The sequence below is a fragment of the Mauremys reevesii genome, linkage group 8, assembly GCF_016161935.1.
Source record: "Mauremys reevesii isolate NIE-2019 linkage group 8, ASM1616193v1, whole genome shotgun sequence".
Taxonomy (NCBI): domain Eukaryota; kingdom Metazoa; phylum Chordata; order Testudines; family Geoemydidae; genus Mauremys; species Mauremys reevesii.
In genome coordinates, this window is record NC_052630.1 from 48,027,976 (window position 1) to 48,053,207 (window position 25,232).

The 25,232-nt window shown below is 45.4% G+C and overlaps 1 protein-coding gene across 1 annotated transcript in view; it reads right to left on the bottom strand.

Annotated features, from left to right (window-relative positions):
- The window catches only part of NUF2 (NUF2 component of NDC80 kinetochore complex), a 38,062-nt gene extending 14,664 nt beyond the window's left edge, over positions 1–23,398 (bottom strand). Inside the window, exons 1-8 of the mRNA XM_039485120.1 lie at positions 23,146–23,398; positions 19,195–19,326; positions 17,839–17,913; positions 15,757–15,833; positions 14,823–14,884; positions 13,348–13,445; positions 11,327–11,400; positions 205–301 (exon numbers count right to left, since the gene is read on the bottom strand). Of these exons, the coding sequence (XP_039341054.1) occupies positions 205–301; positions 11,327–11,400; positions 13,348–13,445; positions 14,823–14,884; positions 15,757–15,833; positions 17,839–17,913; positions 19,195–19,317 (606 nt within the window). The 5' untranslated portion in view covers positions 19,318–19,326; positions 23,146–23,398. The remainder of the gene's footprint in view (positions 1–204; positions 302–11,326; positions 11,401–13,347; positions 13,446–14,822; positions 14,885–15,756; positions 15,834–17,838; positions 17,914–19,194; positions 19,327–23,145) is intronic.
- Between the last annotated feature and the right edge of the window lie 1,834 nt (positions 23,399–25,232).

Here is a 25,232-nt window from a genome sequence, read left to right on the forward strand (position 1 = left end):
AGTGAATGCTAGAGAGTACCATAGGACTCAGACCAGGATAGGCGTAAATACCTTAAATATTTTGACTTTGCTTTTAGTTTTAATCAGATCTCCCCTCAAATTTTCATGGGATAAATCCAAAGAAATAATAAATGCCCCGAATCAGAAGTCATAGTAGCTGTACTTTGTGACAAAACTTCAGAGATGCATATAAATAGGGCATACCGTTTTTTGACGATAGTCCTGGTTTAGTACTTGCTGCAGTTCTTGAATATCATCAGACAGCTGCTTGAACTCTGCCTTCTGCTCTACTGGAATCATGCTAAACACAAAGATATGATGTTTGATCTTATTAGTGCACACCAAGTGTCAGCGAGCTCAGGGCTGTGTTGTACAGAGAGAAAGACACTTTTCCTGCCTCAAAGGGTCTTAGGATCAGCTACAGACAGTGACCTGGGTGACCAGTTGAAGACCTAATCTCACATAATTTTTTTTAATCTTGCTTTTGTGGGTTATTGTTGAAAGATTTCATAGCTACAGTATGATTTAAGGAGTGATTTAAGTAAAGAGGGAGCACAAGGAGTGAGAGCTGTAAGTTTAAGAGGAAACACGGAAGAAAGTGCAAAAACAAGAGAGAATGATATTGATCTATCTAGATATTTGAATTATAAAATGTAATATTTTTGCAGCAATATAGCTTAAAGTTGTAGACTTAAAGCACAGAGCTAACATCAGACAGGAGACTCTCCCAGTGTGTACTGACAGCAATTCTTGGGTACTGGAAAACTCCTTAGTTTTTAAATTGGTCTTGGAAATTAGAAAAGAACAAGAAGTGGCTATGGATAAGGGAGGGAAAAAAATAATAAAACACACAGCGGCACACAGAGGTGGGGAGCTGGACTGATGAGAATGGTTCGGAAAACATGAGTAAAGGAAGCAGCTAACCCCATGCAGGGAGTCAGAAGTAGTCGTGTAATTGTAACTAAAGACTTTAGAAATATTAGTCTGAGGCATATTTAAAATAGGATCTTCCATCTTTAACATACTTTTAGTTAGAACAACCTGAATGTGGAACTGGTGACTGGTAATAGAGCAAGTCACTGGTAGGACATCCCACAGAGAGAAAAACTGACCTACAGTCCTTAACGGTAACAACCGATAGTGATGATAAACTTTAGTACTCTGCCAAAGGAATGGGCGTGAGGGAGCCCCATCTGACAGGGTGAAAGCTAACGGAAGGCTGGAGGAGAGGGAAAGTCCATGGAACAGGAGTGCAGACTTGCTTAAATATGCAAAGGGAGTGAGTAAGACAAGGGAGCAAAAAGAATGAGAAATCAAGAGCAGAGAAGTAACACTAGACAAAGAAGTAAAGCTTGACAAAAAGTCTTAAAAAAAGATACTGAACAGAACACTGAAAACTTGATGCAGGACAACTATTTAACTTTTCTGTGGTGCTTTGCAAATCCTAATCTAATTAACCCTCAACATCTCCTGTGAGGTAAGTAGTAGTAGTATAGTTCCCTTCAAGGTGAGCAGCTGCATATACTGCTAGCTGGTCCCGCAGTGCTCGCTCCTCCAGTAGTGTTCACCAAGAGCTACCAGACAGTGCAGATGCAGAGCAGGCGCTTTGATGTGGCTTCCCTTCCTCTGAATGCTGCAGTTTGAGAGAAAAGCTGACCCTGGTTCAGATAATACAAGCAGCACATACTGATGTATACAATAAATAGAACTATTAGTACAGAAGGTAAATGGAGGCAGGACTGGCAACTTTACACACTACTATAAAAGCTGCCATACTAGGTCAGACCATGGTCCATCTTGCCCAGTATCCTGTCTCCAACAGTGACAGAGCTTCCGGGGGAGTGTACAGAACAGGGCAATTATGGAGGCATCCACCCATCTTCCTCTGCTGGCTTCTGGTAGTCAAAGGGTTAGGGTGACCCCAAGCATGGGATTGCACCCCTGACCATCTTCTATAATAGCCATTAATGGAACTATGCTCCAAGAACTTATCCAGTTCTTTTTTTAACCCAGTTATACTTTTGGTAATCGGAAGATCGCATGGCAATGAGTTCCACAGCTTAGTTGTGCACTGTGTGAAAAAGTACTTCCTCTTGCTGTGTTAAGCCTGCTGCCTATTACTTTCATCAGGTGACCCCTGGTTTGTGTGTCGTATGAAAGGGTAAACACTTCTTACTCACGTTTTCTTCACCATTCAAGATTTTATAGACCTCTATTATAATTCCCTTAGCCATTTATTTTCTAAGATGATCAGACCCAATCTTTTTAGTCTCTCGTCATATGGAAGCTGTTCCATACCTGTGACAATCTTTGTTGCCATTCTCTGAATCTTTTCCAGTTCCACTATATCCTTTTTTAGATGGGGCAACCAGAACTGGACACAATATTCAAGGTGTGGGCACACCAGGAATTATATAGTGGCATTATGCTACTTGTCTTATTTTCCTATTCATTTCCTAACACAGTGAGCCTTTTTGGCCACTGCTGTGCATGGAGCAGTCATTTTCACTGTGACTAAGATCTTTCTTATGTGGTAACAGCTAATTTAGAACCTATCACTGGAGATGTATAGTTGGGATTATTTTTTCCAGTATACATTACTTTGCATTTAATGTTGAATTTCATCTGCCTTACTGTCTCCCAGTCACCAGTTTTATGAGATCCCTCTAACTCCCCACAGTCTGCTTTGTACTTAACCTCTTGAATAGTTTTGAATCATCTGCAAACTTTTCCACTTCAACATATTTATTAAATATCTGGAAAAGGGGGTGAACAGTGAACAAGAGGTCAGAGTACAGATCCTTGGGGGACTCTGCTGGTCACCTCTCTACATTGTAAAAAATGGACCATTTATTCCTATCCTTTGTCTCCTATCTTACAAACAGCTACTTGTTGTACTACATTTTGGTTTTCATTTTTATTAATAGATTCACAGATTTAACACCAGAAAGGACCACTGTGATCACCTAATCTGGCCTCCTGAAAACACATGGGCCACAGAATTACACCTTGTAATTCCTGTAGCAAGTCTGTAGCTTGTGGTTGAGCTAGAGCATCTGTATAGTTATTTAAAAACTCCAAGTGATTTAGAATCCACCATACATCCAACTTAGTTACTTGGCCCAATGGTTAATTGCCCTCACGACTAGAAATGTGCACCTTATTTCTAGTATAAATTTGTCTGGTTTCAGGTTCCAGCTATTGATCTTGTCAAGCAGGCAAAGACATAATTAAAGAGCCCTCTATTAGCCATCTTCTCCCCATCTAGATACCTTTAGACCATGATGGAATCACCTCTTTACCTTCTCTTAATTAAGCTAAATACAGTGTCAGACATAAGCTCAGTCTAAGGCATATTTTCCAGACCTCGAATCAGTCTTATAGCTCTTTTCTGAATCTTTTCCACATCCCATTTTGAAGTGGGGAAATGAGAAATGGACACTAGTGTAGCAATGGTCTCATTAAAGCAAAGGTTATACACAGAATGCCACTTCCTATTCAATATTCCTCTGCTTATATAGCCAACAGTCATACTGGCCATCAGCCAATGGAAGGTCACATTTAGGGTTCATGGTGGATAACCAACTAAGTTCCAAAAAGGACTTTAAAGTACTTTAAACTATATCCACTGTATATATGCTCTCGAACACAGCATTCTTTCATTCTAATAAAATGGCACTATGTTTCTGAAGTCACTATCTCCCACAATCAATTCTAACAAGACGCTCAGAATATCAAATCTGTAACTCTGAATATGACCCACAAAGGCATTGAAAGTAACCCCCACAACCTCTTAGGGAAACTACTCAAAGAGCAACCACCAGCAAATAGAGAAAGATGCCATGGGAAAAGTTTTATGTTTGCCTGAATTATAGTTATGGGCTAACTAATCAAATGCCCATAGGATTGGCACTAGGTACAAGAGAGTCCCGCTGTCTATCCACAGCTATGAAACATTTGACCAACAGGAGAAGGTTGATCAGCTCAGGAGACAGAATTTTCAAAGGAGCTGGACCAACTATGGAAAGAAGAAAAACTGATCACCTGCCTCATCAATTTCAGAATTAAATGCAAACTCATCTTTTAACTTTCCCCTCAATTGCTTTACACAGAAAAATAAGTCCATTTAAAAACAACTTAACCAAGCTATTTCAACCACAGCCTGGAAGGACGAAAGATGTTTACTTCTATCTTTAAAATAGATGGCAGATTCTCAGACACTGATGAGGCATTCAACATCGCTGTGGTGGGAAGAACACCTCAACAGCCCAACACTGTGGCATTTAATTTCAAAAGGGGGAACTATACAAAAATGAGGGGGTTAGTTAGACAAAAGTTAAAAGGTACAGTGACTAAAGTGAAATCCCTGCAAGTTGCATGGGCCCTTTTTAAAGACACCATAATAGAGGCCCAACTTCAATGTATACCCCAAATTAAGAAAAACAGTAAAAGAACTAAAAAAGAGCCACTGTGGCTTAACAACCATGTAAAAGAAGCAGTGAGAGATAAAAAGACTTCCTTTAGAAAGTGGAAGTTAAATCCTAGTGAGGCAAATAGAAAGGAGCACAAACACTGCCAACTTAAGTGCAAGAGTGTAATAAGAAAAGCCAAAGAGGAGTTTGAAGAACGGCTAGCCAAAAACTCCAAAGGTAATAACAAAATGTTTTTTAAGTACATCAGAAGCAGGAAGCCTGCTAAACAACCAGTGGGGCCCCTTGATGATCAAAATACAAAAGGAGCGCTTAAAGACGATAAAGTCATTGCGGAGAAACTAAATGGATTCTTTGCTTCAGTCTTCACGGCTGAGGATGTTAGGGAGATTCCCAAACCTGAGCTGGCTTTTGTAGGTGACAAATCTGAGGAACTGTCACAGATTGAAGTATCACTAGAGGAGGTTTTGGAATTAATTGATAAACTCAACATTAACAAGTCACCGGGACCAGATGGCATTCACCCAAGAGTTCTGAAAGAACTCAAATGTGAAGTTGCGGAACTATTAACTAAGGTTTGTAACCTGTCCTTTAAATCGGCTTCAGTACCCAATGACTGGAAGTTAGCTAATGTAACGCCAATATTTAAAAAGGGCTCTAGGGGTGATCCCGGCAATTACAGACGGGTAAGTCTAACGTCAGTACTGGGCAAATTAGTTGAAACAATAGTAAAGAATAAAATTGTCAGACACATAGAAAAACAAACTCTTGAGCAATAGTCAACATGGTTTCTGTAAAGGGAAATCGTGTCTTACTAATCTATTAGAATTCTTTGAAGGGGTCAACAAACATGTGGACAAGGGGGATCCGGTGGACATAGTGTACTTGGATTTCCAGAAAGCCTTTGACAAGGTCCCTCACCAAAGGCTCTTACATAAATTAAGTTGTCATGGGATAAAGGGGAAGGTCCTTTCATGGATTGAGAACTGGTTAAAGGACAGGGAACAAAGGGTAGGAATTAATGGTAAATTCTCAGAATGGAGAGGGGTAACTAGTGGTGTTCCCCAAGGGTCAGTCCTAGGACCAATCCTATTCAATTTATTCATAAATGATCTGGAGAAAGGGGTAAACAGTGAGGTGGCCAAGTTTGCAGATGATACTAAACTACTCAAGATAGTTAAGACCAAAGCAGATTGTGAAGAACTTCAAAAAGATCTCACAAAACTAAGGGCTTGTCTACACTACAGGACTATTTCGAATCTACTTAAGTCGAATTTGTGGATTCGACCTTAATAAGTCGAATTTGTGTATCCATACTAAATACACAAATTCGAACTTCTGAGTCCACATTCACGGGGCCAGCTTCGACTTTGGAAGCGGTGCACTGTGGGAAGCTATCCCACAGTTCCCGCACTCCCCGCTGCCCATTGAATTAGGATTTCCCCAATGCATGCTGGGGAAAAAATGTCGTCATTGAACCGTCAATCCCGCCCTCCTCTCTTCCTTGAAAGCGCCGCGGAAATCTGTTCGCGCCCTTCTCTGGTCGGTTACAGCGCGGACGCCACAGCACTGCGAGCATGGAGCCCGCTGCGATCATCGCTGCACTTATGGCCGTTGTCAACTCCTCGCACGTTATCGTCCACCTCTTCCACAGTCAGATGCTGAGAAACCGGGCGAGAGGCTCCGGCAGCACGGTGAGGAGAGTGGCGCAGACCTCTCAGAAAGCAGCGCCGGGCAGTGGAGATCATGGTGGCAATGGGTCAAGTTCATGGTGTGGGCGATTCTGGGCCGGAAACAAGCACAGACTGGTGGGACCGCATAGTGCTGCAGGTCTGGGATGACACAGAGTGGCTGCGAAACTTCAGGATGCGTAAGGACACTTTCCTTGAACTCTGTGACTTGCTGTCCCCTGCCCTGAAGCGCCAGGACACAAGGATGCGAGCAGCCCTGACTGTGCAGAAGCGAGTGGCCATAGCCCTCTGGAAACTTGCCACGCCAGACAGCTACCGGTCAGTAGCGAACCACTTTGGCGTGGGCAAATCTACCGTGGGGATTGCTGTCATTCAAGTAGCCCACGCAATCGTTGAGCAACTGCTCTCAAAGGTAGTGACTGTCGGAAATGTCCAGGTCATCATAGATGGCTTCGCGCGATGGGATTCCCAAACTGCGGTGGGGCTATAGATGGGACTCACATCCCTATCCTGGCACCAGCCCACCAGGCCAGCGAGTACATTAACCGAAGGGCTACTTTTCAATGGTGCTGCAAGCTGTGGTGGACCATAGGGGACGTTTACCAACATCAACGTCGGGTGGGCGGGCAAGGTTCATGACGCGTGTGTTCAGGAACTCTGGTCTGTTTAGACGCCTCCAGGCAGGCACTTTCTTCCCGGACCACAAAATAACGGTTGGGGATGTGCAGATGCCTACAGTGATCCTCGGGGACCCGGCCTACCCGCTAATGCCCTGGCTCATGAAGCCCTATACAGGCGCCTTGGACACTGAAAAGGAACTCTTCAACTACCGGCTGAGCAAGTGCAGAATGGTGGTGGAGTGTGCTTTCGGACGTCTCAAGGGAGATGGCGGACCTTACTGACTCGCTCGGACATCAGCGAAAGAATATCCCGTAGTTATTGCTGCTTGCTGTGTGCTCCACAATCTCTGTGAGAGCAAGGCGAGACCTTTTGGCCGCTTGGGAGGTTGAGGCAAATCGCCTGGCTGCTGTTTATGATCAGCCAGACACCCGTGCTGAGAGAATATCCCAGCGGGAAGCGATATGCATCAGGAGGCTTTGAAAGCGAGTTTCCTCGCAGAGCAGGGTAACCTGTGACTGTCCACTTGATTTTAAGAGAGCCTGATCATAAACCAAGTTTTCCCCACTTCCCAAGGACGTTTTAAAACTAAGGACATGTTTTAGTAATTAATAATAAATCTTTCGTTGACTTTGCATTTCTGTTTCTTCGTTGAAACATGGAAGCATTCTGTGCTGGTTAAGGTGTGCACTGATGGGTGGGTTTGCAGGAAGGGCGAGGGTGCCGTCCTTGGATAGGGGTTACCATGACGGCTGTGGGTTTGGGCGTTGGAAGGGTGAGGGTGTGGGGAAGGGTGAGTATCTGCCCCTGGATGAGGTCTCTTTTTGGGGCTCGGGGCACCGGGAGGATCGTGACTACGGTCCAAATGCATGTGAAGGAAGCCTGCCTTTACATTCGGGATGTCAGGCACCAGGACCCTACACATCAAGGAAAGACCCGGGCAGCATACACCACACAGACTGTCCCTGGTGCCTAGTGACTGCAGTCTGTGTGTGCCCTGCAGTTGACCCTGCCCCAAGTCTGTACCCTGGTAATGTGGGCTATGCACTGTAATTAAAAATCCCCACAAAGTCTTCTGACACGAAACGTGACGGAAACAGAGAGTAACAGCAAACCGCTTTTAATAATGTTATACACAGTGGGGTTGAAACTTGGATTTGGGACTGGGTGATCCTGTAAGGGAAGAACTTCTACAAATTTACAGCGAGAGGTGTCTTGTACATTAGCGCTCTGCTGCGGTGCAGTGACAGTTCTCACGGCCCCTACCGCCTCCTTCTTGTCACTTTGGGTGAGGGGACAGGACTTCTTGGCGTTGGAGGCGGTTGCAGATGCACTGCAGGGGGCTCTCTCCTCCTGCCTGTGGTCTTGCAGAACATCTACAAGGCGCCGGAGCGTGTCCGTTTGCTCCCTCATTAGACCAAGCAGCGTTTGAGTCGCCTGCTGGTCTTCCTGCCGCCACCTATCCTCCCGTTCCAGGTGTGTGCGATGCTGCTGACACAGGCTCTCCCTCGACTGTCTCTGCTCTGCCGCCTCCGCTCTGGAGCTGGCCATCAGTTCCTGGAACATGTCGTCCCTTGTCTTTTCTTTCGGCGTCTAATCTGAGCCAGCCTCTGCGAGGATGGCGGGGCAGTCCGTGAAGGAGCCGAAGCTGTGTGATGCGAAAAAGTAGGTGATTTCCTTGAACAAATACATGTTTGCCAACAGTAAACACAGTCTAGTCATTTTCAGTTAAGAAGACCAAACAGGGAACCAAGTCTCAGGAGATCTCGGAACTAGTCCGAGATTTGAATACGCTCTCATTGGCGGCGCGATTGCACTGGATAGCGCAAGCGAGAGAGACAGCTGCATCCCTCTTGCACAAAGTCCTGGTAAGCCTTACAGTACAGACTGCTTATCAGATAGTGCTTAGCTGTGCTCTCCTGCTGGAGGCAATGTGCAAAGCAGAAAAGATGAGCGTTATGCGGCATCTCCCGCCAGTGACCGCGAAAGACCCCGTATGCTTTTCCTCTGAGGCCTGCAACACGTGGCTGTTAGCGAGGGTCATTCTTATGCAAAGTAAAACTCTGTTAAGCGAGGGTCATTCTTATGCAAAGTAAAAGTCTACCATGCACAATAGTAACAGTACACTAATTCCACTAATTAGATGCAGCACTTCCACAACGACATCACCCTGAGGCGTGTCAGGCGCACACAGAGAGAGCGGATGTTAATAGAAGCCCTGCACAGACCAGGACCCTACGCTGCCATGCTCGTAGGCGATGGTCCCCTCTACCTGAGGATGGCATGGCGCGGAAGAGTGTGCTTCAACGGACCCAATAAAGCACCTCTCCCAAGAAACCTCTTGCTGAGGCTTTTCCAGCTGCTCTCTGAGAGCTTTTTGAAATATCCCCAGAGGACTATTGCTCCATTGCTGTTTGTGTAGACCTGCTGTTTGTTTAGTGTCATATTTAAAAATGTTTATATAGTATTTCTATTTTTATATAAATCCCTGTTTCTTAAAAAAATAAATGTTTCCCTGTTTGTAGCACTTACGCCTGATCCTTCCCTGAGTCCGAGTCCTGGTTAACGGGCAGGGACGGTTGGTAGGGGATCTCTGTGAGGGTGATGAAGAGATCCTGGCTGTCAGGGAAAGCGGGAGTGGGTTCGATGTCGCCTGCGCCGTCCTCTAAAGACCCTTCCTCATCTTCCCCATCGGCGAACAGGGAGGGGGAACTGTCTACACTATTCCGTCCTCGGAGTCCACCGTCACTGGTGGGGCACTGGTGGCAGAGCCACCTAGAATGGCATGCAGTGCCTCGTAGAAGCGGCATGTCTGGGGCTGGGCTCCGGAGCGTCCGTTTGCCGCTCTGACTTTTTGATACCCTTGTCTTAGGTCCTTCACTTTCACGCGGCACTGCATCGCATCCCGGCTGTATCCTTTGTCTTTCATGGCTTTAGAAACCTTCTCGAACGTCTTCGCGTTCCGCTTGTTGGAGCGCAGCTCCGAGAGCACAGACTCCTCGCCCCACACAGCGATCAGATCCTGGACTTCCCGGTCACTCCATGCTGGGGACCTCTTTCTATTCTGGGATTGCCCGGACTCCTCTGCTGGAGAGCTCTGCATCGTTGCAGGTGCTGCGGAGCTCGCCCCGATGTGCAACCAGAACGTCAGATTCAAACCGCCCAGACAGGAAAATGAATTCAAATTTTCGCGGGTCATTTCCTGTGTGGCTGGCCAGAGAATCCAAGCTCGGACTGCTGTCCAGAGCGTCAACAGAGTGGTGCACTGTGGGATAGCTCCCGGAGCTGCTAAGTTCGATTAGCATCCACACCAAGCCTAATTCGAGCTAGCAAGTGCGAATTTAGCGTTACTCCACCTGCCGGGGTGGAGTACCAAATTCGAACTAAAGAGCCCTCTAGTTCGAATTAAATGGCTTCCTGGTGTGGACGGTTGAGCGGTTAGTTCGAATTAACGCTGATAAATTCGAATTAAAGTCCTAGTGTAGACCAGGCCTAAGTGATTGGGCAACAAAATGGCAAATGAAATTTAATGTGGATAAATGTAAAGTAATGCACATTGGAAAAAATAACCCCAACTATACATACAACATGATGGGGGCTAATTTAGCTACAACGAGTCAGGAAAAAGATCTTGGCGTCATCGTGGATAGTTCTCTGAAGATGTCCACACAGTGTGCAGAGGCGGTCAAAAAAGCAAACAGGATGTTAGGAATCATTAAAAAGGGGATAGAGAATAAGACTGAGAATATATTATTGCCCTTATATAAATCCATGGTACGCCCACATCTCGAATACTGTGTACAGCTGTGGTCTCCTCACCTCAAAAAAGATATTCTAGCACTAGAAAAGGTTCAGAAAAGGGCAACTAAAATGATTAGGGGTTTAGAGAGAGTCCCATACGAGGAAAGATTAAAGAGGCTAGGTCTCTTCAGTTTGGAAAAGAGAAGACTAAGGGGGGACATGATAGAGGTATATAAAATCATGAGCGATGTTGAGAAAGTGGATAAGGAAAAGTTATTTACTTATTCCCATAATACAAGAACTAGGGGTCACCAAATGAAATTAATAGGCAGCAGGTTTAAAACAAATAAAAGGAAGTTCTTCTTCACGCAGCGCACAGTCAACTTGTGGAACTCCTTACCTGAGGAGGTTGTGAAGGCTAGGACTATAACAATGTTTAAAAGGGGACTGGATAAATTCATGGTGGCTAAGTCCATAAATGGCTATTAGGCAGAATGGGTAAGAATGGTGTCCCTAGCCTCTGTTTGTCAGAGGATGGAGATGGATGGCAGGAGAGAGATCACTTGATCATTGCCTGTTAGATTCACTCCCTCTGGGGCACCTGGCATTGGCCACTGTCGGTAGACAGATACTGGGCTAGATGGACCTTTGGTCTGACCCGGTACGGCCTTTCTTATGTTCTTATGTTGAGGCCATATAATGCCTCGGTTGATTTAGAAAAGTCAGTCAACAGCCACATTGCTTCTGTTCTAAGACAACAGCTTAATATTCCCAGTTAGATGTCATGTGCATGTGTGTTATAACTGCAAAATGCACAAAGATCAATTACTAGACCCCAGTACTCACTCAAGTTTTTCTAGCTTCACTGCTGCCTCCTGATTTGCTGTCTGCAGTTGCTGTATTTTTTCCAGAGCTGATTTCTGAAAATTAAGTTTAAGTGATTAGTTTACATTATATGGGAGAACAAGCAGATTTATAATCAACCTACATCATGTTCCTCACACAGCCAGGTTGGTCCTACAATCCATGTGCATTTCATAACTGGTTTCTACTGCTAACCTGCCCAGCTGAGATAGTTACTGGTAGTTCTTGGTCTGTACTTCTAGCTTCATAGTTTTCTCCTTAGTGACTGTTACCTCTCACACTCTCCTCAAAGTGAAGGCTTTCCAAGTGTCCAAGTCTTTGCTCCCTGTACTTGAATATTTCACGAGATACTAGAGGGGGCCCCGGTTGCTAGGCCTAAAAACTGACTTGACAATTACCCTGTACTGAAGCCCATATTTTAAAGATTCCAGTATGCATGTTTATTTCCAGAAATATCCAGATACTAAATTTAATGTGCAACAGGAAAGACAAGTATGTTGATAGACAGGTGGTCTAGTTCATACCAAGTTACAAGGACGGATATATCCAAATATTGATTATAACAAACTGCAGTTATGTGGCAACTGGTGTTCTGTAAGATACTGTCACAGAATGGGCTCCTACGCCTACAGAAACCCCCATTCTGCCCTGTAAGAAATGTGACTTTTAAAGTTACTGTTCCACATATTTAGCAGGGGTCCATCACCAATGTTTGTTACTTTTATCCTGTGCCTTTCAAAGCCAAAGACCCTGTAGGTAAGTGATGAAATCCTGGATGTATATCAGAATCAGCAGAAAAGCTGTACACAGTTCATGTACTTTATCTTAGCTCCCAAGGGAGCAAGCATATTAGAAATAACCAAGTCTTGAGCAGAAAGGTGCTCCCCTTTCACTTCTACACCATGGTTTTTTGGAAGCCATTATTAGGAGAAGGCTTTATTGAAAAGATGGGTCTTAGTTTTCGATCTGAATGTGATTAGGTTTGGGCTCAATCTGATCTTCTCTGGCATTAAGTTACATACCCAAGTTCCATCAGCTGAAAGCATCATGTCTTAACTGCCCAAGTCTTACCCTGGGTATCACCAGCTGTTTCATCCCTGTAGAGTGCAACTGTCAAAATATTGCCGACAAGGCAGTCTAACAGATGGGCTCTAACCAGTTGCGGCTTCATAGGTTAGCACTCCCACTTCCAATTGGAAATGAAAGAGAAACCAGATGAGTTCATGGAGCACTAGTCAGGTTTTGTTGACTAGCATGCAGAGAACTGTGTGCTTCACCAGCTGAATTTATTGGTCAGATTCAACGCCAGGTATAGCAGGTAGAGTACTCTACCTGGAGGTGATCGAAGTGTACATCATCCAACAGGAAACAGTGTAATATCCTTCCATCACAATATGTGGTCTAAAACATTGATTCAGTGGTGAGGTAAGAGAATAGGCAAATTCCTAACTTCCCTTTTCTCCCATCACCACTACTGTCTTTCCTAGACTGACCAACCCAGCTTGTCCGTTATACAGCTGTTTATTTCTTCCAGACACTGAGGCATGCTTAAATGGGCTGAAGTTAGATGAAAATAAGTATTGACATGTTTCCTCAGAGTATCACACCAAAGTGTTTCTGAAACTATTTACCAGTGCCTCGTGTTTGATCAGAGCCTATAGCTCAATGGCACAATAAGACTTGCCTGTATTCAGCTGGTACCTGTAGGTGCTGCCTTTCCAGCAGTTGGAAAAAATTAAGATTCCTTCCTATCCCGTAAACACTTAAATGTTTTTCCTAATGCATAGGCAGGAGCCACCTGGAATTCCCCCCCTTCAAGATCTGTCTTACAGAAAGACAAAAAGTTGTTACAGTCCCTTTGAAAAAAGTTGTAACATATGGCAGGCTATTGTACTGTTTGGGAAATTACTTACGCTTCTAAACTTCCAGATATAAATAAAATATTAGCTCAAATAAGACCATCAAAAATATAACTGTTTCTTACAAACTATACATAATCTTACATATGCCCACTGGAATTCCATGTAGATCTCACGACGTGATTCTTGGAAGTGAATAAAGTTAAGAATGCCACTCAAGAAACGAGTTGTCCGCTTTGCTTCTAAAAGAGAGGAATAGCAAAGAATGAGTGTTTTGGTCACTATATGGCCCATAATTGGAAAACTTGAGCACAGCAAAACTCAAACAGCTAAACAGAGGCAAAGACTGAATGAAGAAAAGTATCATGTTAAAGATAGCTCTGGGTATTTTAGTATTATAAATGTACTATACTCCAAGGAAAGTTAGGAGGTCAATTTACCCATATTGGCTTAGAAGAGAATTTCTTACAGAACTTCAGTGCCAGTTTGGGGGTTGACGGGGAGGGGGGTGTATTTTGAGAGATATCAAGTATGTTTTAGAAAGGAACAAATCTTCCTCAGTCATGAAATGTACTTAAATTGATAAGATTAAGTTATGTCAATCTCTGAAAAAATTAAGCAAACCCAAGTCTTATAGCTATTACCTTGCCAGTATTTGGAAAAAAGATTTAATTTGATTGTACAATCAACTGCACCAAGCCATGAATTTATGATGCACCCAGATGCATTATCTAAAAATAAATTACAAACTGGGCATAACGTCTCAGAAAAAACAGCCATTCCCCTGAAAACACTGAGCACTGACTAATGTCAGTCCAAAAAAAAAAAAAAAAAAAAAAAAAAAAAAGGTCAGCAACCCAAACAGAAAAACCTTGTACTAAACGCTGAAGACAGCTACACGGGGACTCCAGCAGACATATTCAAGGAGAATCCACAGCTAGGTCCCTGAACTGAGAAGGCCCTTCTTGTCCCAGCTCAATTCAAATTGAATTTTGGAATAGAGAACAAGGACACTCCTGGCCAACCTCAAATGCTTTGGCAGGAAAACAGGAAAATGCAGAAATCAACTTAAAGCAATTTCTTTAGCAAATTTAACAAAGTCTTTCCTGACTGGCCTGTGCCACACCAGAATTGCAACAGTGTGTTGGCAAGAGAGTGGAAGAAAGGAAGAAATACAAGTGTTTTCTATAGAAATAATTTCTCCCCAGGAAATCCACATTATCTAGTTCCAGTCCTGTCACCTACTCATAACCATTTCTACTTTTTAAGAGTAATTATAAACCACCATATATTGCAAAACTACTGAAAAACCATAAGATTACCATCTAACCTAGTAGCAAGACTGAACTGTAATGTTTTGTAAGAAAGCTGAGATTTATCAGCTAATTAGTATTAGCTGGATTGGCTAAAGCATTGTAAGAACTATTTAATGAACTGGTCTTCTCTGGAGGCCATACCACGAGGTTCAAAAGTAGCCAGCTGCTGGCTCCACTACACCACATTTGTCTACCGCAGTGTAGAAAGTAAAACCAAAGAGTCTTCAAAGATATTTCATAGAAATGGCCCAGGCATCACATGAGCATGTGGAAACATGGATGGGTTAACAAAAGCTTGCTTACTTGGGTTTATGACATCAGCAATCTGAAAGTCATTAATACGGCAGACTGGAAGAAAACGCTCCCTGTGGGAAGAAGAAAAAAAAAAAAAAGATACTGAATATTACTTCTGTGAATAAGCCTACTTCAAATGGCCACTACATTACTTTTGCCCTATATAAATCTAGAGTACATGGGTGTACTCCCACAACAGTAGAGTCTGAATGTATCCTGATACTGTACACAATGGTGATCAGACATGGCAGAATAAACCCACAAATAGCATTTTAACAGAATTGCATTCACAAACTAGTATTATAGATCCTAAGTTGTTACAGTGCCTTGCATATGGATTTTTTTTAAGTTACTTTTCACAGGACACCTAAATTTAGAGCATTTTAGTGGACACTAAACAGAAACAGAAAAAGAAATAGAAGTGGTCTAATATGAAACTTATAAGTCAATCTGGCCAGTGTCAATTATTCCACCACACATTGAATAGAGCAGTGTCTGTCAGAGCAGTGCCTCTAACAATGGTAGACATAACTGGGGTGATACTTCAGGCTTAAGTAACAGCTACTCGAAGATCCTCCTCCATATCTAATGATTAGCCTCTGCCATGGGCCTTGGTGAACTGCTTCAAGCTATTCCCCATTCAATTGCATGCTCACGAACTTGCCATCATTTATTTTTGATCTAAACCTCAGTCTCACAATCCTAAAGCATTAAATCTATCGCACACATTTGGATAAAAAATGGCTGGCAGCAGAGATTCTTAGTCTACTAAATTGTTAGCTGCTTTAAGCTGCCTCTTGTTAGTCTGCTAAATTTTAGTTCACACAAGCTCAACAAATTGAAGGGCCACCACAATTGCACAGAGCCCAATCACATAAAATGAATTAAACTACAATCAAATAATGAATGAACTGTATGAAAAAAATCCGTTTGTTGTACTCACATATTAATATACAAGTTACAAATAGGTAGGAAGCCTTCAACAATCTGTGGATACATTATGTCAGCATTGACCGGCATCTAAACACAAGAGCCAATAAATAAGACTATTACAAGGAGTATTCATATGGGGCAAATACTAATTTTGTTTTTTTTTTAAATAGGAAAGCCACTCAGAGGTGATAAACATGGGTGGGAAACTATCACTAAACTTCAAGGCAAAGGCAAGTTAGTGGTTCCCAAACTGAAGCCTGGGGATCCCTGTCCTGGTGGCTCACAGAATAATGTTTTGAGAACCAAGTAGTTAAAGACTGGGCAGAGTGGGAAGGTTGGTGTTTCCAGGAGGGGGTTTCTCAAACAGCTGCTAAGTGAAAACATTGCCTAGTCAATACCACCTGGAAACAAGAACGGTTTGCTCACACAATATAAAAATACAGCATCCTAACTAAAAAAATAATTGCCTGGCCCACTGAAACCTTTAGATGGAATCAAAGAAATACAGTTAACTAAGGTTATGGTGAAATAACATTACAGGCATGAATGTTCAAGTGCAATCATAGAATCTCAGGAGGTCATCCAGTCCAACCCCCTGTTCAAAGCACGGACCAATCCCCAAATCCCTAAGTGGCCCCCTCAAAGATTGAACTCACAACCCTGGGTTTAGCAGGCCAATGCTCAAACCACTGAGCTATCCCTCCCGCCAGTAATAGATTTACGATGCACTGCAATATTTCAGACTAGAATTGAGTCTTAGCTATTAGCACAAGCTGATAATTAGAAAGGAAATTGTTGGTTTACCCCCTCAAAACAATGTGGGTCTGAATTCCTGTGCTGCCATGTAATGTTATAGTATTCTTTTACACACCCGCATTACATTTTAATGCACTCATTCAAGTATATTATAGTGTAGCACCAACTCCACTATAATTAAAGGCTGAGTGTTGCTTTCTGTTTGAAGGTAGACTATTCTAAGTGCTCTAAAATCCACATGCTGACTCAGATTGTTTTGAAATTTGCTATGCCTCATGGGCGTGCTGAGTAAAGTCCATGAGCCAAGTTGGTATCATTTGAGCAAGTGGCTCCCAAGAAACAGCCCTACCCCCAAAACAACAACATTTCACAAAATCATTTTGTTCCTCTTACTTTTTTTGCACATATCTGGGGCTCAGACTACAGCTCTGATCCTCCCCAAACTGATCTCAGTTGCTCTGGATTTATCACAGCTAAAGCATGGCACCCATTGCCCCGGCGGGAAGGGAGGACATTATACTGAAGAAGTTATTAGGTGTTAGTTAAGAACTCCAGATCAGCACATGCCAAACTAACGTGCCTAAAAGAGTAGGCAGCAAGTCTAGGGCTCTGCTGAATCAAGGTTTCCAGGCAGTCTTGTCACAGTACCTGGGTGACTCAAGGTGACATTCTGTGGTCACTGAAACATGCATTGTGCACATTCTGCAGAGGCTTGTTTTTGAAGTTTTACCCTGAAACCAAAGTTTCTGGAAGCCAGGAATCCTTACATTATTCACGGCTCTGACAGACTTCCCTTGACCTTGGCAAGTTACAACTTTTGTATCTCAGTTTGCCCATGCAAGAGATATGGCTAGTACTTATTTATCCACAGGGCTGTTAGGGATTAGTTATTACTGTAACACTTTGAAGATAGAAATCAATATACATTAATTTAACAATGAGGAATCAGTTTTTAGTTTGCCCTGACTGTCCGTTTCATTGACTGGTTTGTCCTCAATTCTATTTTTAGTGGTATTTTTAAAGTACTTTTTATATTTACTTTGTTTTGTGAACGAAAGGTTAAATCCAAAATACAGCAGACTGAGGAAATAATACTATCCAGTATTTCTAACTGTATTATACCTGAAGTTATCCGTTAACTAAATGCTGTGGATTAAATGAAAAATACTACAGGACTTTCAAAATCACATTCAGCTACATAAAGTGCTAAAAGGATCAGCTATTTTAAAAATTCAAAAACCCAGTGCTTTAATAATTGTTCATTTTCATAATTCTGGAAGTTGAGTTTCACTCTCCTTTCCCACCCCCACTTAATTGTGTACCATTGTATACACACCATGTAGAAGTGCTCCAGACGGATTCCATACACATTCTGCAAGGTTCTCATGAAGATCATGTGCAATACCTCAGGCTACGAGAGAAAGAACATTTCATTGCAGTAATTACAAGTCACTTGGTATTAGTGTACTCTTATTGATGAGCTTCCTCTCTGTAAATTACTATTTAGTCTTCCTTGTTATTTATACCACACAGAATATATCACAGACAAGTAGTACTCTGCCTTTAACAAATGAAGAGCCATTTCATTTTTTCACAAAGACAACGACAAATCACATTGCAAAACTCATGTTGCATTGTGGAGATGTTGTAATGCAACATCTCGTGATGCAACTTTAACAGGCAATAACCAGACTGGCCAATTGTAACTTTAATCAGTGTATTTACACTGATAGGTAATTAAAAACTATTTGGTAATCAACAATTATGATTATATCAGCTTCACTTGGAGAATTTTCAAACTTGAGTGACACCAAAAAATCTTGAAAAGTCTATCACACGAAGGCAGTGATTTTAAATAAAAATGTAACAGCAAACTCCTATAGTGAATGGGGGAATAATTAAGAAAGCATATAAAATATTGAGTTTTTCATTTAGACTGGAAATTAAGACTTAATATCATGCCATTAATAAACTCCCAAACAATTGCAGGGGAGAAGGATCTATATAAATTAAGTACATTTAAAACAAAAGATTTGGCTACAGATTAAACAGGAAGACCATTCAGGTCTTCAGGTAATCGCTTAAGACATCAACTCATGTGCAGCAGAATTCCCTGAGATATCCCAATGGATGGTCTATTGTCCCCAGTTAAGAAGAGTTAAAGTCTAAGCCTTAATGAATTAAACTACAATGTGTAAATATACAGAAATTCAGATATTCAGTGCATTCCATTATTTGAATTCTGCAACTTCTGTACTGTAATACCAGAGCTTCAAATTTCACATCTACTGAATATTTGGCTAAGCACCTTCACCCTGGCTAAATGCATGGTCTTTAAGGCAGAACTGTTGCTAACAGCAATTAAATTAACAGACAATGGCATTCACTATCATTAGGCTAAGTCCGTTATCCAGAGGATGGCCTAGTAAAGCAGATTTCCCAATTTCGTAAAACCAAGTTATGGGTTCCAGTGTCCTAATCATGAAATTGCTTGCTGATGCAGGGGGCTGTCTGCTCACATGCACCTGTAAGATGACAGAGCACATCTATAATATTTCCTCATGTGAATATTTTTACCGCAGCCAGTGGGACTACTTTTGCAAACAAGTGTTGTGGGGTCAAATCCTGACTACACTAGTATATTTACATTGTCCTCAAGCAGCAAGCTACTCTGTTTCCAGAGCATTCTTACCTTGGGATTTGGAAACAAGTCATTTTTGGAGAGGTTTTTAGCTTCAGAACCTGTTAGGATCCGATTACGGATGTGAGTTATGATGTCATTGGGATTATATCTGGGAAACGTTAAGAGATCCATTTTGCAGGCCTGCAAAGAAAAATAGCAGCACAAAGAATGCACCTTTAGAGCCTCACAACTGTCACAGCACAGGCTGAGGAGACTATGCAGAGCACAGGTCACTGGCTGACCCCCCCAGGGCCTCTGCATGACACCAAGCAGCCTCCCAGCAGAGACCCCTATGGAACTAGAATAGAAGTAGATCTATGGGCTCCAGCTCTGTCCCCACACAGCCCCAGCACCACCACAGAAAAATCCCTTCTCCCTGTGTGGAATTGTCACACACTCCCAGTGCCCTGTGACTGTTCCCAATATAGCCCGATACCCCTCTCCCAGGCACTGACAGCCCACTGCCCCACTCCAGGGCCCTCCACAGACCTGCCCTAGCCACCAGGAGCCCTGGACCATCTAGTGCCCCCACCAAGCACTGACAGCCCCCCACTGCATCAGGTCCTCCCATGGACCCATCCTACCTTAACCTCAGTCACTGGGATTCCAGGTGCACTGCCGCCACCCCCCATCACCAGGCACTGACACACACACCTCTGCCCAAGGCACAGGGACCTCAGATGCCCCAAAGGGCCCCATCACCCCTCCCGTAGGCACTGACAGCCTATCCTGCTCCAGGGTGACTGAATTTCATCTACTATTTTGTTGTCCAATGTTGATAAATGCAAAGTAATGCACATTGAAAAAACAATCCCAACTATACATACAAAATGATGGGGCCTAAATTAGCTGTTACTACTCAAGAAAAATCTTGGAGTCATTGTTCTCTGAAAACACTTATTCGATGTGCAGCAGCAGTCAAAAAAAAAAAGCTAACAGTGTTAGAAATCATTAGGAAAGGGATAGATAATACAAATTGAATACTGTGTGCAGTTCCGGTCAGCCCATCTCAAAAAATATATATTAGAATTGGAGAACATACAGAAAAGGACAACAAAAATGATTAGACAAAGGAAATGCAGTAGATCTAATCTACCTAGATTTCACTAAGGCATGTGATACAGTTTCACATGGGAAATTATCAGTTAAATTGGAGAAGATGGGGATGAATACAAGAATTGAAAGGCAGGTAAGGAACTAGTTAAAGGTGAGACTACAATGTGTCATACTGAAAGGTGAACTGTCAGGCTGGAGAGGGGTTTCATCAATGACCTTGGCACAAAAAGTGGGAGCGTGCTAATCAAATTTGCAGATGACACAAAATTGGAAGGTGTTCCCAATACAGAGGAGGACCGGAATATCATAGATGAAGATCTAGATGACCTTGAAAACTGGAGAAATAGAAATGGGATGAAATGTAATAGTGCAAATTGCAAGGTCATGCACATAGGAATTAATAACAAGATTTTTTGCTATAAGTTGAGGACATATCAGTTGGAAGTGACAAAGGAGGAGAATGACCTGGATGTATTGATCAATCACAGGATAACTATGAGCTACCAATGTTATGCAGCCATGAAAAAGGCTAATGCAATACTAGAATGCATCGGTAGAGCCCTGAAAATCCACGGATATCCACTTAATATCTGCGGACCATTTTTGCAGATAGTGGATTGGATGCAGATGCAACTGTGCAGGGCTCTGCTCACCAGTGGCGCCTAGCCCTGGGGGACGCAGCGTGCTCGGGGCCGGCAGTCAGCAGCTGGGAGGCATGACAGAGTCACGGATGTCAAGCACTCGCTTACCGCACCGTTTCCTGTCCAGCAGCTCAGGCCCCTCAGATGGGCAGCTCTGGCCACGCTCCCACCCCGCTGGTTCCTGGGCAGCAGAGCCCGCCTGCAGCCACAGGAATTGGGGCAGGCAGGGCTCTGGCACACCACCCCATTGCCCTGCTCTGATGCAACACACCCTGCTGCTGCCGTTGCTCGCAAGCCCCCAGGGGGGCATGTGATGCCCCTTCCCCCCAATCCCTGTGCCACCCCTTCTCTTCAAGACCCCGCCACTGTGCCATCCTTTACCCCCAGTCCCTGCCCACATACCGCCACTTCGCTGCAAGACCCTGCCCCTGCTTGCTCATCTCCACTCCCGCTCTGTTGCTAGCCCTAGCTCTTGAGAGACAGCTTGGTGCTGCAGGGGCAGATACACATAAAAGATGGCCAGTGGATGGCAAGGTCGGATGCACATTGATTCTGGCGGATGCGGATCCACATTTTTGTATCCTCACTGGGCTCTATGTATCAGACAAGGTATTTCCACGAGAGATACGGAAATGTTATTACCATTATACAAGGCACTAGTGTGACCTCATCTGGAATACTGTGTGCAGTTCTGGTCTCCCATATTTAAGATGAAATAAAACTGGAACAGGTGCAGAGAAGGGCTAGTAGGATGGTCAAAAGAATAGAAAACCTACTTAAGCCAAGCTCTTTGAGTCTCCTCTCATGTTTAGCTTAGCCAAATGAAGGGTCAGGGGAGATATGATTGCTCTCTATAAAAATAGATTGTTAGAGGGATAAATGCCAGGAAGGGAGGGGAGTTATTTAAGCTAAAGGCCAATGCTGGCACAAGAACAAAAGCATATAAACTGGTCATCAACAAGTTTAGGCTTGAAATTAGATGAAGGTTTTTAACCATCAGAGGAGTGAAGTTCTGGAAGAGCTTTCCAAGGAGAGCAGTGGAGGCAAAAAACCTACCTGGCTTCAAACTCAGCTTGATAAGTTGAAGGAGGTGGTATGCAAGATTGCTTACAATGGATGTGGCCATCTGCAATTCTTAGTAGCAAATATCTCCAATAGCCAGAGATGGAACAGGCTCTGAGTTACTACAGTGAATTCTTTCCCAGCTGTCTGGTTGATAGGTCTCAGACATGGTGAGGGTCTAACTAATCATCAAATTTGGGGTCATGAAGCTTTCCCCCAGGTCACATCAGCAGAGACCCTGGTGGGGGTTCACCTTCCTGTACAGGATAGGGTGCAGGTCACTTGCTGGTTTGAACTAGAGTAAATGGTGAATACTTCGTAATTTGAAATCTTTCAATCATGATATGAGGACTTCTGTAACTCAGACAGAAGTTGGGAGTCTATTACAGGAATGGGTGGTTCTGTGGCCTGCAATGATAGTCCCTTCTGGCCTTAAGGTCAATGAATCAGGGTATGGAACAACTTGCATATGAGGAAAAAATAAAGAGACTGGGACTATTCAGCTTAGAAAACAGACTCTGGGGGATATGATAGAGCACTATAAAGTCATAATGGTGTGGAGAAAGTAAATAAAGCAGTGTTATTTACTTCTCATAACACAAGAAGTAGAGCTCACCCAGTGAAATTAATAGGCAGCAGGTTTAAAACAAATAAAAGGAAGTATTTCTTCGTACAACAGACAGTCAACCTGCAGAACACTTTGCCAGAGGACGTCGTGAAGGCCACGACTATAACAGGGTTCAAAACGGAAACAGATAAGTTCATGGAGAATAGGTCCATCAACAGCTGTTAGCCAAGATGGTCAGGGATGCAACCTGATGCTCTGGTTGTCCCAAAGCCTCCAACTGCCAGAAGCTGGGAGTGGGCAACAGGGGCTGGATCGCTGGATAATTGCCCGGTTCTGTTCATTCCCTCGGAAGCACCTGGCGTTGGCTGCTGTCAGCAGACAGGATACTGGGCTAGATGGACCATTGGTCTGACTCAGTCTGGCCCCATTCACCAGCACCGGCACCCCTCCCACTCCAGGGCCAGCAGGGACACCCGCACCCCGGGGCCCATTCACCCCGCCGCTGCCCCAGCCCAGCCCAGCCCCGCTCCGCGAGGCACTGACACGCCAGTGCTCGGCCCCGGCCGGGCACTCGCAGCGGCAGGTCCCGCCGCAGGGTGTGGGGGAGGGGTGAATACCGCGCGCGCCGCTCACCTGACCCGAGGGAAGTGGGGTTCACCCAGCGGGGCCCACACCCGGGCCGCTGCGCCACACGTCGCGTCACGTCACTTTTTCAAATCTGGCGGGCGCTCCGCCCCTGTAAAACGTCACTTCCGGTGCGACTACGTCCCTGCCCGCAAGCCGGGGCGGCACCGGCTAGAGGCGGGGTTAAGGGCGGTGCCGAAACGCTCCGGGCCCGCCCCCAGCGAGGGCGCTGCCCGGGGACCGGCGCCTCTCGTGCACACGCCGCCCTGCGCATGCCCGGTGCGCCGCGAAGCTTGGCGAGGCTTTCGGTGGGTCTCACGCGCTCCCCACTGCAGGCGGCTCTGCCCGCTGGCCCCGTGTCTGGTTAATTGCGCGTGGCGCGCTGCAGAGTGAACCGAGGGCGGGAAGGTTCCGGGTGTGTGCGGTCGTCCCAGGGGAGTGACAGGGCGCTCACAGGATTGTGCCCCTCCAGCGATCATTTCTAAAGCGCTTTGAGTGTAGGTGGAGAAAATGCTGGTAGAAAACTGTCGCTGGCACGTGTGAAACATAAGGAACCTGACCTGATGGAAATGCTTCCATTGACCTCGATGCAGGCGGTCGCTGCTCCCGCGGCTCCGGGGGACCTCTTGCAGACGTGCCTGCGGAGGGTCCGCTGGTCCCGCGGCTCCGGTGGAGCATCCGCAGTCATGCCTGCGGGAGGTCCACCCGAGCCGCGGGACCAGCGAACCCTCTGCAGTCATGCCTGCGGGAGGTCCACTGGTCCCGCGGCTCTGGTGGACCTCCCGCAGGCATGACTGCGGAAGGTCCGCCAGAGCCGCCTGCTGCCCTGCCGGCAAAATGCCGCCCCAAGTGCGCGCTTGGCGCGCTGGGGTCTGGAGCCGGCCCTGCTTCGATGGGCTTTGGTCAGTCCCAAGAGCAAAATCCAGATGGTCAGATTCCATTGTTAATTTACATTCATGCAGGCAGGCCATTGACAACAATGGGTTTGCCAGGCAAACATTACCCTTCTCCAGTACTGGGTTTACCATGGGGCTAGGCCCAGAGTCAGAAGGGGCCCCAGCTAGCCCGATCCCCCAGCTGGCTGAGCTGGCCAGGAAAGCTGCCCCCGTCCCTGCCCTGACTCTTCCCCAAAACCCCCACCCCTGTTCTGCCCCCGCCTCACCTCTTTCCGCCCTTGCTCTGCCCCAACCCTGCCCCCATTCCACCCTTTCCCTTCAGCAACATCCCTGGGTACAGCAGCAGGGGTCTGGCACGCCCTGAACTCACGGGGTGGCAGGAAGTGGAGCAACCTGGCCCCAGCCCGCCGCCCATGACTGCTGTGGGGTGGTTCCCCCCTGACCCCCAGTCCCATGGCTGGGAGCTAGGGAAGCAAAGCAGAGCGGGCTGGGGCCAGGTCACTCCACTTCCCACCGCCCTGTGAGTGCGGGGTGAGGCCCGCCCTGCAATCACCAGGCGGCAGGAAGTGGAGAGACCCAGCCCCAACCCGCTCTGCCCCCGAAGCCTGGGGAGAACATGGAGCGGTGGGGAAGGGGCATGGGATGGAGAAGGGGATGGGGGAAGCAGAGGGAAAGAGGCAGTGGGGAAGGAAGGGGGTGGGATGGGTAAGAGATGGGGCATGGGATGGGGAAGCGGGGGCCCAGCATGCGGATCCCCTTGGCAGCAGCTAGGGCTCCCCCGTTAAGCAGGCCCATTAAACGCTCACCCTGACAAGCCCCACCTCCCCTGCATCTGTACCACCCCGATGAGCCCCCCCGAGACCCTCCCCACTGAGCCCCAACCACCTACACCTGGACCCCCAGCCATCTCCCCTACACCCAGACACCCCCCTCCCCCGCTGAACTCCAACCACTTTCACTTGGCCCTTCCTGCACGTGGAATCTCCCTGTGCATCCAGATCCCCCACTGAGCTGCCTGCACCAGGGCCGGCTCCAGGCACCAGTGAAGAAAGCCGGTGCTTGGGGCTACCAATGTAAAGGGGCCGCATGTCCAGGTCATCGGCAGCAGGTCCCTCAATCCCTCTCGGAGCAAAGGACCCGCCGCCAAATTGCCGCCAAAGCATGAAGCGGCACAGTAGAGCTGCCACCAAAGTGCCGCCA